The sequence below is a fragment of the Pygocentrus nattereri genome, chromosome 16 (genome assembly GCF_015220715.1).
Source record: "Pygocentrus nattereri isolate fPygNat1 chromosome 16, fPygNat1.pri, whole genome shotgun sequence".
NCBI classification, from domain to species: Eukaryota; Metazoa; Chordata; class Actinopteri; order Characiformes; family Serrasalmidae; genus Pygocentrus; species Pygocentrus nattereri.
Window position 1 is genome coordinate 8889286 of NC_051226.1, and position 14205 is coordinate 8903490.

A 14205-nucleotide genomic window follows, 5' to 3' on the forward strand; every position below is an offset into this window, starting at 1 on the left:
TAGTCACAGTTTGCCACTGAAAATGAGTATAGCTCTCCAGAAGTGAACAGAGAAGTCCATTCTTTAAGGGAAACTGTGGCCAGACTAGGAAATCCCTCTCCTGATGAAGTAACAAAGAGTGGAAGTTTGGAAAAACTACAGTCGCCCTGGGGTGGGTTTTGGGGGGGGGCATACATTTCATTGCCTACTGAATGCACTAGAAAAACAGATTGCTAATGTTAATACTGGAAGAAGACGTTCAAAGTCTCTTTAAGTAAAAGTGTTTCTTCAATCAAATAATGTCCAAGTACAAGTAAAACTAATTAAGCAAAAACAATGTAATTACACACTTAAAAATAGAGATGACAAAAAGGGTTCTTGAGTGCAATACCATAGAACCATTTTATTGGCTCTTTTCATTTAGTGGGCTCTTTAAATGACTGTTTTGGTAAATTAGGCCTATTGGAGCTTTTTAAAGTGCATAGATCTTCCATGTAGACTTTAAAAAGAACTGTACATCCAATCCAACAACCACTGACAAAACATTTTAAGGCCCAATCCCATTTCTTCTTTTCACCCCTATCCCTTTTTGAGTGTCACCCTAACCCCTTGGAATGGAGTTACAAAGCGTAGTGGTTGAAATCTTGCCCTACGAAATGGGACCCTCAAATAAAAAAAACAAAAACAAACAAAACAAAATATTACTTAATTAACAGCTATTAGGCTGCTCTATTAGGTGACCCAGCCTGTCTTCAGTGACAGCAGAGAAGGGAAAAGTTCAGCTCCTCACTGCTTTAGTTACATTTAGATTTACATTTACATCATAGGCTTTCAAAAAGGGTCTACAAGACAATTATTCATCATCGCCCACCGCTAATTCTTTGGTGATACGAAGCTGAAGTCAGATATTCGCCAGCTTCTTATTCAAATTTTCCCGTCCCACCTTAAATGGTGCGGCAGTCACATTCTGGCACTTCAGGCGTCAGACCTGCCGGATTATTTAAGGTGGAACAGGAAAGTTAGCTAGCTAGCTACCGAGACATTAGCATGCTATTAGCGAATTTCTTATGCATGTTATGAAGAAAATGACCATAATACATTGAAACAACATCAAGCTAAGCTAAAACAATGGTTATCGTAATTTTGCAACAGAGAAAATTCTCACATTTGTGGGTTTTTTGGTCGCTCGTGCAGCCGTCTTGCCGATTTTTCTTTTTTAACACTCTGTTTGGAGTGTTGCCTCTGAGAAACCTCCATTTGGAGGGCCTTATAGCCCTAACACTTCACCCTACCCCACTATCTCATCAAAAATCAGGACACCCTAACCCTAGACCTGAACGCACAAAACAGGCCTAAGGGCTGAGTGGTAGGGGTTGGGGGGGGGGGTGGGATTGGGCCTAAGAGTGCAAAAAATATGAGGTCAAAAAATGGTTGGAGTACTGAGTTCCCTTTAAACTGCAAGGGAACTTTTTAGAACCTCCAGCATCTATCAGCATAGGGACTGGAGCATGTTAGGCTCTACACTTCCCTTTCCATGATCCTTTTGCTTTGAAAGAAAAAGAAGAAGTTGAAGAGCGAGAGACGTAAACATAAGGAAAGCAGTATACTCTCTTAAAAATAAAATTGCCAAAAAAGGTTCTTTTTGTGATGCCTATGAGAACCCCTTTTGGTTCCCTACAGAACCTTTCTGTGAATGGTTCTTTAGAGAATCGTTTTTTGGTAAATGAGACACATGAGCGTAAGGAAACCACATTAACGCTTCTTATAAGGGAAAGGTTTTAGAAGGAACCCTTAAACTGTTTACGTTAAGGTTCTTTAAGCCTTTTAAGGATTCTTCACAATGTCATTTACAAAACTTATTCTTTAGGATGTAGTTCTTCAATAGATCCACTCAAAGATCTTTTTAAGAGTGGAACAGCCGAACCAACAAAACAGCAAGAAATAAATCAAAGAAAAAAAAAACATGAAAAGAGAATTTTTAACTCAACGTGAAGGACAAAAATGGTTAAAGTAGTTCGCTTTCTTTTGAAATACAGTAGCGTATAAGCTAGTATTTAATTATTATCATTGGAAAATACTTAAATAATAGACTGGGGTTCAATGCCCCGCTCAAGTAGGCACCCCATCCAATACCAATAAGAGCTGTTGAGAAAGACTCTCAACTCTGCATACACCTACTTCTGTAACATTGTTAATATGAAGCTCTGGGAAAAAAATCACTCTGGAAAAGAGCATCTGCCAAATAAAAACCAAGTACAAATCCATCACACAAGGAACTACTTACTATTGAAGAATCCAAACCCAAACTTTACCAGAGGACCAGCCATATGTCTGGAGAAAGGAAGTTTATTCGTTTGCGCCCGGGTACCAGACACCTAGCCAGCTGGGCTGATGTAGTTTTATAGCAGGACTGATGCCAAAATTAGGCTCAGCCTGTACATGACAAGTGACCGGTGTGACAGACATGATCATGTAGGAATAAACGAGAATAGACAGAAGAATGTTCTACATGTTCTAATGTTATACAGTCACAGTACAGGCACACACAATCCTGAATATAATGACATAACACAACACTAAACACTTTACAGAGCAGTACATTTTTACACTATCCACCAATCTTTTTCACATTCTAAAGCATAAAGTAAAATGAGGACACTTCACACAGTGTTTCAGTAACTGAATGAACTGATCTGACCAATGAATTAATAGGGTTAGCTCAATTCTTCCAGTCAAAGCATACAAGAATAATTTCAGAATGGCCTAAGTAGATGGATTTCATCCCTTACTAGGCTATTTATAAGCAATGTGCCAGACATAGTCAGCCTCCCTGGTGAGTAACATAACAGTCTACAAAACTACATCAGCTCTACAGAATGAGCTGTGCTCCACGCTCTCACTCCAGCACCTAGTATTGATCTTGTAGACAGAGCCCCGGTCAAAGAGAATGAGAGACAGCTAGCCAGAGAGAGAGAGAGAGAGAGAGAGAGAGAGCGCAAGAGAGACTGTAAAAGTGCTTGTCCTTGTCTGTTTCGCTGTAGTGTCCTCTGACCCCTCACTCTCTCTCTCCCAGGACATGTTCTGTTGTTCATTACTCAGCTCTCAGAGCCCGGCATTCAATACTGTCCCACCGTTTCCTCTTAAAAATCAATTGCTTTCTCTTTCCTCCATGTTTACCATTTACCTTCGTAGCCTTATCAATTTGTGACGGCTCCGCTGCCTGCCTGGGTTTTTAAGTTGCCCCTCAGAGGCTACACTCAGTCCTTCTCCCTTTGCTCTCCTTCAAAGGACTCCACAGTTGTGGGTCTAGCGGAGGCTCTGATGTGGGGAGTCTGTATCGAGGCATGTTTACAGCCACTGATGTTTGTGGCTGCGCTCAGGCTGAGCTGTGCTGGGGCCCTTCATCTCACGCCGCCACTGAAACATGTGACACATTCGCCTCAGCATCTTCTCTTTGTTCATTGAGCTTTTTGTGTTCCAACACAGGCCAAAAATGCCCAAGGCATGGCTGCTGCATTTCATACGTTTCAATTAATTTGTGTAGCACAACCTCTGATGCTGCAAAAAACTTCCAGACTAACATTTCTGACAGTTTTTCTTACATTTTTATAAGCATATACAGGCATATTTACCAGGAGTATTAAAAGAAAAAAAAAGATTTAGAGTAAGTTACCTGCAGATCTTTTGGTTTTTCAGTGAGGCTCTGCCTCTTTCCTCCCTGTCTATGCCATCGTGTTACTGTAGCTCCGCCTCCTTGTCATCTTGTCCACCTGTGTTCGGTTTGTAACCTCGCCCCCTTCTTGACTGTGTAAATCCTTTGATTTCTCTCCTGCATTGCTGGTTTTCCATGTACTTAGATGAAGAAGAGCCACTTTGTCCTTTCAACAAAAAAGAATCTGCCTTGGAAGCCACAACATTTTATGCCCCTTTATTGAAATAATGTTTTACCATCTTGGCTGTAAACATGTCTCAGTATGTGCTAATGTCATAGTGTAGAGCAAAAATATAAACAAAATCGCAGACTTACTTTGCTCTGCTTTAAGCTTTGGCTCAGATATAGCCACTTTTCTCGCATCTCCAGCAGGAGACTTAAATCTTTCTCTTTGCCTTTTCATTAGCTACTAGCTAGGTGAGAATGTTGTCTGCATTGCTGTTTGACCAGCAGTCTGTGCGCCAAGCTTCAGGATTAAAGGATAAATTAGCAGATATATATTAAATCCATCATTTGGGACCATTTATTGTTAAAACTGTGTTAGAACTATCAGTAGAGCCTTATTTTACAGCAAAGGAGGATTATTTTATTTCTGCCTGTAAATCTAATTCTGCTGTGGAGCTACAACAGGGCAGTAAAAGAGTTGCATGCTGCTCCAGAGCTGCATGTTGCTGACCCCTGGTTTAGTGTCTGTTATACTTGTCAGACTCATTTACATTAAGAAACACCCCCAAAAAGACATTTCTCATCAACAACATCTCATCATCTCATCATCAACATCCTTTAAAAACCCCCAGCTGACTATGCAGCATGAAAATCTGAACCCTTTTGCAAGCAAGTTCTTACTGTTGCTTACAATGGCATATTTGTGTTAATGTTGAAGATTTGAAGAATGTCTTAAATTGTCCCATTTGCTTTCTAGAAGATTTCTAGGAATTCTGGGATTGGTCTATTTTTATGGGCCCTTGCTGTAAATTGTGGAGTAACTTTTTAAGAATGGGTGTTATCTCACAGAATTCACAGCAAAGCACAAAAAAACAAACCATAATTTAAAGGGCCATATTTTGGAAAAATATTTGTTTTACTAAAACTGCTAAAGCTTTAAAAAGTACTGGTCACTCGACAGTCCATACCATCTATGTATGGAAATTAAACAGCTCAGTTTATATTAACTATTTTTGTGATGTCACAAAAAATGCATTTATCTGTATTTGCCTATTCAGCCTACATAAAAACAGTTACATGGAAAATTTCAGCCTGGTCTTTTTTTTTTTTAATGAGACACAATACAGGCCAGCTGACTATTTTTAGTACATAAAACCACCCAAGGATCATAAATAAACAGCAGATAAAAAAATAAAATACAAGAAAAACATACTAAATGGGCCTAGACATTATTTGAAATATTTACAGTATAATTACAGTTCTTTACAGAGCATCGGTGAAAAGCAGAGAAGGGGATTTTGCCTTTGGCTCACACTGCAGTCCTGGAAGGGCAGCTGTGTATGTTGGTGATGAACAGTCTGCATGCAAACCTTAAACCTCCCTGTAAATAAATCTACCAAACTCACATTTGCAATAAATATAAACAGACACACTGGTCATATACTGACTTAGAGTGAAAGGAAGAGAAGGGGTTTTGCTGTTGGCCCACTTTTTGCGAGGCATGGGCCTTGTGTGTGTGTGTGTGTGTGTGTGTGTGTTGGTGGGGGTTGGTCTACTAATGCACGTTAATCCAGCAACACAATGACCTCAATCCCTTAAATCTGTCAATAGAATATCTGATGCTGAAGATTAAGAGGTCACTGATGATGATGATAGTGGCAGCAGAGTCAGTCATTTCCTCCTAAAAACTGAGCCTGTTTCTACCATTCTGTTTCTCAGTCACAGATCATTATGTTCAAGGAACACAAATCATTATTGACACAGTATTATTTACTGCTAATGTTTTAGTGTGGAATTGCATTTTGGGACTTCAGCTTCAAAAGCAGGTCTGAAGAAAGGTTTCTTTGAATCAATGCATGTTGACAATTTTCTAGATTAGACTAAATTATTATGTCACTGATTCTAAATGACTTTTTCTGGTAACACATTTTACATGGTCCCACAAAAGGTTCTAGTCACCACTTATAGTTCCCTACACTACAATGTTTCAAAAAGGGATTTGTGAGTGTGAAGAACCTTTTAAAAGTTTAAAGGACTTGTACATAGTGTAAAGGTTCTATACCTATTTTGAGGTTCTTTCTGGAACCTTTATCCTATGTGAAAGTTCACAAACCTTAAAAAAGTTCTTCATACTCTCACATGTATAGTATGTATACACTATCTCATACATAAACATATATTAATTACAAGTAATATCAGATATAAACTTTGCATGTTGGACATTAAAGTATATAACTGGTGCACTTCACAGCTATGTACAGAGGTACTTGCTGCAATGCAATAATTGCTCACAATAGGTAACTGTAGTACATGCAGTAATCAGTGCCTAATTTGCTAATTGAGTGTGTAATTACATGATAATTAATAGTAATTACCAGATAATTGTTCATAAATACACAAGATAGAGTGCTATAGCACGCAATACTGGAAGTAGTCTTAGTAGAGGGTAATTGTTGAATTATGGCAATAAGTGCTGCCCTAAGGTTTCATATAAGTAACTGTAAAGGGGAATTCCACTGATTTTTCAGTTTCTGCATAAATCATTTGATGAGATATAAACAAATTCATTCAGAGTGGTTTGATGTGAGGTGGTTCATTGTAGAAAGACTTACCAATTTCGATTGCTTTACAGTGGTGGTGATAGGAACCGGGGGTCACAATGTCTACAACACAAATATAACCATTTTATTTACAGTTCACTGTAAAAACACTTCGTGAAAAGTGTGCTTACTGCTTAAATTCTCCTTTTTTATTCTCTCACTACCTGAATCTATCGACTGCCACTCCCACAGTCCCCATGATTACAGTACCATACTAATGCTAAGCTTATCAGTTGTAAACGTCCACTACAGAAGAAACTGTTGAGTTTGATCATCCCTCAGAGGAGCTCAGTAATGCTGAGATTAATAACTGACCATCACCATGATTTATCAGTCTACTCAGGCTTTAGGAGGAAATTCAGTGTTTATAAAGTAGCCGTTGTGTTCACTCTAGAGTTTGTCTAATATTTGCTACCCACCACAAGGCAATTTTAAAATCATTGAATGTTTTTATTTAAATGTTTTACATTCATTTTCTTTTATGTAGTGGGTAGATATTCTTAAAATATTCTCATAAAAATGTAACTGGTGACTGTATTCTGACTAAATGTAAGCTGGATCATCAATAAGTATTATTTAACACTTCAATTCTTATGAGAATGAGCAGAGCTGGTTTATCGCTTCATTCTCTGGTTTCTGAGGGAGAATACGGTCCAAGAACACCCTTCTTAACAGTCCTGGTGACCCCGACGTGATATCCTCACCTGGTTAGTCCGTTTCCTTCCCTTGGACCTCTGCCTGGTTGACGATATCGCATTCTTTTTTTAAATCAGCTAACCTACCCAGGCGGGAGTATGAGATAAAGTAGGGTATTTACCCCTGTAACCAGGGTATTTAGTACAAACCTAGGCGCCTATTGGTATTACGCTCACAATCCCTCTAACGCCCAAGTTTTGTATTATTTGTATTTGTATTGTATTTGCTGCTATGGGTACGTCGTTTCCCAAACCAGAGCCGGATGAAAAACCTGCTGATTGGATGAGGCGATGTAATCTGGCCTACTATGTTGACCCGTTTCTCTCTAACCTAGCGGGATGGACGGAGAGTAATCCTCAAATTCCGCCATACCCTGGGAACGGGACTTTTGACGCAGGGTACTTGAGTTCTGCTCATCGAATGATCTATGAAGGTATTGGGGATCCGCAATGGGACCTCCCCTACATGAAAGAGGGTTATACATCGTGGTATGACATGAAACAGGTGTGGGATGATTTTAAAAAGATTTTTACTCCAAAAAACGTGCTGAAAACAATTCCGAAACCCAATAAGGCCAAACGAAAGGGCCCTAAATTGCCCTTGCCCTGACGCTATGGACAGGCTCCAGGCATTGTTGACTAAATATCTGTCCACTCGCAAACAACGTTGGCAGGATTTGTCTCAAGTAACCTCATGTAAGCAGGAGAAGAGTGAGCCAATTGTTAAGTTTTGGGAAAGGTTTAAGAATGTTTGAATTTTCCAGGGGGGTATGGACGTGAATGAGAGAGACCCGAATGTTTTGCTCATTAATACGTTCATGAGTAACTGTCGCGCTGATTGTCAGCAGATGCTGAAAATGCAGCTAACTGATTGGAGTAACTTGAAGATACAGGATGTAGGGAAGAAGCTTCGTATGATGGAATCAGATGGGTTGTTTGATATGGCCCCTAACACAGCTCTGTTGCAATACCAGGGAAATCCAGGTTCAGGCCACGTTAGATCTAACCGCAGGCCGGACAGGCCAGCCCCTGATAGAAAACCGGGGAAATGTCATTACTGTGGCAGGGAGGGTCATTGGAAGCCCGAGTGTAGAAAACGCGCGAGAGACTTGAAGGCCATGGGCCCTCCTGGCCCTTTCCCTCCACCTCCCCCGGTATAGGAACTGACTAAGGAGCACATCCAGAGATGGAGAGAAAAACAACTCCATGTATGGACATGTAAGTTACGACATATGTTAGAATGTGGTCGAGCCCTCCCTTGACTGCCTGCGTGCACGAGGGAAGGGCTGTGTGTGTATAAATGAGGGGACTAACCCTTCTCTTGTGTGCTTTATGCTGAATAAACTCTGTCTCAATAAGAGAGTGTTTGTTCCTCATTGCACCGAGCGCGCGCTCTACCTTGGGTCTTAGCGGGATCTGCCGAGCTGGTTTATCGCTTCATTCTCTGGTTTCTGAGGGAGAATACGGTCCAAGAAGACCCTTCTTAACACATCCCAAGTCTCACGTCGCCACGTTGGAGTTACAAGGGGTAGTGGTTGAACTCTTCCCCTATGAAATGGGACGCTCAAATAAAAAGAACTTTACTTTATTTACAGGCTACTAGCGCTGCTCTGTAGGCGACCCTGCCCGTCTGCAGTGACAGTAAAGGAGGGTAAAGTTCAGCTCCTCACTGCTGGTCTTTAGTTAATTTAGGGGATCTTATGCCTTCAAAGAGGGGGGGTATGACAATTATTTATTATCGCCCACCCCTAATTCTTCTGTGATATGAAGATGAAGTCAGCTATTCACCAGCTTCTTGTTTGATTTATCCTGTTCCACCTTAAAATGGTGTAGCAATTACATTCTGGCACTTCAGGTGTCAGAAGTGCTGGATTATGTAAGGTGGACTGGGAAATTTAGCTAGCGAGAACACCAGCATACTATTAGTGATTTTTTTTGTGCTTGTTATGAATTAAATGACCATAATACTCTGAAATGACATTGGGAGGACCGTGTAGCCCTAAGGCCCGAAATGTACTTCACGCAAGGACAGGGTTTCACACACAGTTTCAGACGTAGTCATGAAGTGACACGTAGTTTCACACGTAGTCACGCGTAGGTTTCACACGTTCAAAAATGTGTCATGACATTTCATAACGTGTTGCGAGCGCAAATTGTAATCTGAACGTTACAGCAAGGGATGCTAAAACTACAGCCAAGCCTGACTAAGCGGTGTACAACCGGCGTGCTTTCTCAACTGCCATTAAAGACGAGCAATTGAGACTCACGCAAAGATGCCGTAAAAATATGATTAATTATTGCACTTCCAATCCAAGAGAAGAGGTAAAGCAGCTCACTCTCCTCTACTGTCCACGATTAGCTGTTAAGGCTGTTGAAATTACAGTAGATCCCTCTCCAATTTGCCCTCTATCGCTCCCTTTAGTACTGAGTGTTATAACCTCCACAACAGCGGAAGGTCGTGCTGTGAGTTTGTACATAAGGACTGAGCGTTTGCAGTGCGTTAGCCGAACGCTGTCATTTGCGCTTATGTTCTTACATAAGGTATGTTTCGGGCCCAACACTTCGCCCTAACCCTCTATCTCAATCAGGACACCCTACCCCAAGGTGTGAACATGCAAAACAGAGAGCTAAGAGCTAAGTGGTAGGGACAAGGGGTGAAATGGGATTGGGCCTAAGTGTGTCTACAAAGAAATATTTAACATCAAACCATTCAAAATGACTGTTTACATCTTAATTATTTCAATTGTGTAGAACAATCAGAGGAAATCCCCTTTAAATTCATGCAATGGATGCACAAGATGAAATAAAGCACTACCCATTTTCCATGTAAGAGCCAAACAGAAAAAAAAAATCTTTGGATACACTGATTATTTTGAGCTGCTCAGGAGATCTCCCCACAGCAGATGCAGGAGATGAGGCCATTTCTTCCTCTAGTAAATCCACAGCAGCCTTGAGTTTCAGCACATCAGATTATCTGTGCTCGTCTAAGCCAGCGCTGTTTTGGGCTACGATGCCGGAATGCAATTTAACGATGCGATCCTGCAGCTTTGGCTTGGAGAGAGTTATCAATACTTCTCTTCTGCGGAGGACACAAGCTGCCTTTCCCAGCCCTGCATTCCAGCGCTATCAGAATAATGGAGAAGTGTGTGCAGCAGAGATTTCTCTCCTTTCACTCCGAGCTGTCAGAGAGAGAGGCACTGATGAACTGAGGCACGGAACAGGTCACAGAGGAGATAAACTCCTCTACACTGGGACACAATCAGCACTCACAAGGCAAATATGAGAGAACTGCTCTTCAAAACAGGCCGATCTTCAATCTTTGCTCTAGTTTAAGAAATCTGAATCTGAACTTATTTGAAAAAGAAAACAGCACAGATATAGGCTTTGAAGACGTTTATTTGATTTTGCGACAACAAACTTATTTCACTTTTAAACTTTGTAGTTTTAAAAAAGTCAACTTATGATACAAGAAAACAACTCACTTCTCACACAATAAAGATACGACAATACTGTGCAAAACTCAGGGACCACCCTTCACTCAGTTAGTTACCAAACAGCCATTAAGTACAAATTACTCATTTTTAGAGCTTTCAGGCTCACAGTGTTGAGCCTACTCACAGTGGAAGGATGGACAGAAACACCTGCTGTTTTTTTTTTTTTTTTTATCTGAAGCAGGAGCGGAGCTTGATTTTCTCCTCTCTGTCAAAGATGAAAGCTTTAAGTACTGTTTATCAGATGGTGACAGAAACCTGTTTTTCACTTACTTTCCTTTAACTTTCCTCTATCTTATGCAAGTGGAACAGTCTGTATCTAATCTCAGAAATATCTCCTTTAGCCAGTTTGGATGCGGAAAGAAATTTGTGAGACAGCTAAAATGAGTTAGGGTATTTGCTTGTGTGAAAGTTAGTGTTTTTTTGTTGGGAATTTAATGTCAGTGCACTTTTGGGAAGTTTTTGTTGGGAAGACAGCTGTAACTGGTTGATTTTAAGACTGGAAGAATGGAAGAGTTACAGTGGCAGTGAAGTGCACAAAAGAGGACAAATGAAATGCTGATAGATTTGATATACTTAGTGCTGGAGGCTTTGTGTGGTTTTCTGTTATATATATCGTCACTGCTAGAACAAATTCTTGTATCTTTAAAATGGTAAGTTTACAAGGGAAGGAGAAAACAGTCTTAACTTTTGGTGTCAATGTAAAGAGATTTTAATCAAAGATCATACAATGTAAAGAGCAGCTGGGTGACAATATGTTTCCTAAAACATGAATAACTTGTATAATAATAACATATATAATGGTCATTTTGAGTGGAAATAAAATAAACAAAAGGGTAATCTCTGACTTTTGTATAGTACTGTACATTTATACACATTATATATATATATATATATAATTATTTCATAAAATGCTTTTCTTGAAATTCTCTTTATCTCTTAATTTCTCCATACAAATGTACAAAAACACTGAAAAATCCAGTTGATATATTTACATCACTTATTTACATAAATAGAAATGTGTGAATAAAAAGAGGGCTGAACTTTAATATCACTTTAGAAAATATTTTGAATTAGCATTAAATCAGATACATCACATACCTAGACATTCATTCATTAAACCTGAGCTACTGGTTTAACTACGGGCCATGGAGCTTCAGGGAGAAATCTTTTGGACTCGACGCAATCTCCTGCTTGAGTGCACCCTCCTATCTGAAAGTGTACGCCTACCTGATTGGCTGGCCCAACCTGACTGCACAGGCCTGCCTGACTGGCTGCCTTGACCTGACTGCACAGACCAGCCTGACCGGCTGCCGCAACCAGACTACATGAGCCTCCCTGATTGGCTACTATTGCTTGACTAGTGCCCATTGCATGATTAACACCTCCGGTTGCTTGGCTGGCCCAGTTGAGATCCTGCCCATTCCTCTTGAGCGCTGCCAAGTGCTTGATGTCGAGAGTGGTGAAGGTGGTAAACTGGACCTGGTTCCTCTTGCTTGTTGGAGAGTGCAGCGGGTCATTCCGTATTGGCCTTGGTAGTAGAGTTGCAGACCTAACTGCCAAAGGGTCTGGTCTGTGGGGCAGGGTGCTGCTCCTTCTGCCCAAAGTGGCTGTCCTCTCTTCACATGGCACCACGGGCATCTCTCTTGCTCGGGGCATCTCCATAACTGTAGGCCTTTCCATGGGTTTCTGCATTTCCATACTGCTTGGCATCTCTGCAGCAGTGCTTGGCACTTGCGTGGTCACAATTGGCACGGCCCTGCTCTGTTCCGCAGCCGTGCCCAGGCGGACCCAATGGTGCTTATGCTCATGAGGACCATGGCACTGCACTGGAGACTTCTTACTGCGTGACTTCGCGTTGTGAGTGGCACAGTTAAGCAGGATGGCTATTATTGCCAAGCAGGAGACCCCTACCAGTGAATAGATACAGATCTCCAAGTCCGTGAAAAAACCAAATGTCCGCATTAAATCACTCTCCACCAAGGATGGATCCTCTTTAGGTTCCTCTTTTTGGGAAGTCAAGTCTAATTGGTCAAGCAAGTTGCCAAAGTTCTTTCTCAAAACACTTGCTGGGCCAACTGTAACAAGAGCTTTGTTAACACCAGGCTTTGTAGCAAGCATCCCCAGTCCGTTCACAGCTCTGATGGTGGATATGGCCCCTCCGATTGCCTCTTGCAGGCTAGACTTGGTTGATGTTTTGTTGATTTCTTTCGTGGTGCTCTCTTGCATGCTAGGAATAGTATTCCTGAAGACTTCGACCAAACCATGAGAAGAGGTCAAGCTCAGTCTGATTTCACTCTCTACAGTTTCAGTATCGCTGCCATAATCAGTCACACCTCGGATGCCAGGCTGCGTCCTCCCACTCTCTGTGGCCGGCTGCTCAGCTGACAGGAATTTGACCCTAACGGTGCCGGCACCCACGGCCAGCTTGCTCTTGCGTTTGGACTTCTGACAGGCTTCGCAGATGGCCAACTCAGCTCGAAGCAGTAAGCCTTGTCCTTCTGCCTCCGCCACCACGACATGTCCCGGAACCTTCCTTACCAACACTACCTTCTTATCCAGTGAGCTGACTGTAAGTGTGTAGCCACTGGGATCGAACAGGTCAAGAGGAGTCTGAGAGCCATCGCTGAACTTCACCCAGCAGGCAACCACTGCCTCCTATGATGCAACATGAAGAAATTCATATCAAAGCATTTAAGGGCTCGAAATGATTGCCTTTGTTCAGCATATTCATCAGGTGGCACACAGAATGAATATTCTGGACAATGTGAAAGACAAAGTTCTATGAAAGTGACCTATATACTACAGTTAGTAACAATTGCATGAATATAGAGTAGTGCAGTACTGAATGTAGATGCTTCAGTTGTGTGTTACATTGTGTGAATATGCAGTCTTGTGCAAAAGTTGGTCAAAAGACATGTTTTTCGTGGATTTTCTAAAAACAAGTTAACATCCTGTACAGGCAAAGATTAAGACAAAGAAATATATTTTACTTTCATTTGCTTCGAAATATCAGAATGAGGAGTTTAATTAATACTAGTTGCTAGGTTAATATTGTTTCATTATTTATTTGTTTTAATTTATTATTATTATTATTATTATTATTATCATTAATACTACCACTACTACTACTACTACTACTACTACTACCACTACTACTACTACTGTCATGTAAAATGAACTACACACAATTTTCAATCCTTTTTCCCTTTCATTATATTTTGTAAAAATGTTAATCCAGTCTCGGTCTTGACCAGGTCTCGTCTCTTGGACGCTGGCCAACATCAGAGAAGTGTGAGCCAAAGCTCTAAACACAAAATTCCTTTTGTCTTTTTTCATTTTCATTTTTTTTAAGATGAAATTTTGGTTTCTGCGATTGGACTCAAATGGATAATCTGATCTTTAAGCTGTTGCTCAGGTTTCTGTGTCAGCACTAGAAATAAAAGAACCTTTTATCAAATAAATGTTTTTTTTCCCCATGGTGGGCTATCTAGTGATAAATAAGTGTGGCTTGTGGAAAAGGTTGAAAAGCCCTGCTGCACAGGATGTGTATTTATTTTCAC

The 14205-nt window shown here is 40.8% G+C and overlaps 1 protein-coding gene across 1 annotated transcript in view; it reads right to left on the reverse strand.

Annotated features, from left to right (window-relative positions):
* Nucleotides 1-11686: 11686 nt before the first annotated feature.
* Nucleotides 11687-14205, reverse strand: part of si:dkey-1d7.3 (transmembrane protein 132D) — a 32701-nt gene continuing 30182 nt past the window's right edge. Inside the window, exon 9 of the mRNA XM_017713453.2 lies at nucleotides 11687-13300. Coding sequence (XP_017568942.1) covers nucleotides 11759-13300 — 1542 coding nt within the window. The 3' untranslated portion in view covers nucleotides 11687-11758. The remainder of the gene's footprint in view (nucleotides 13301-14205) is intronic.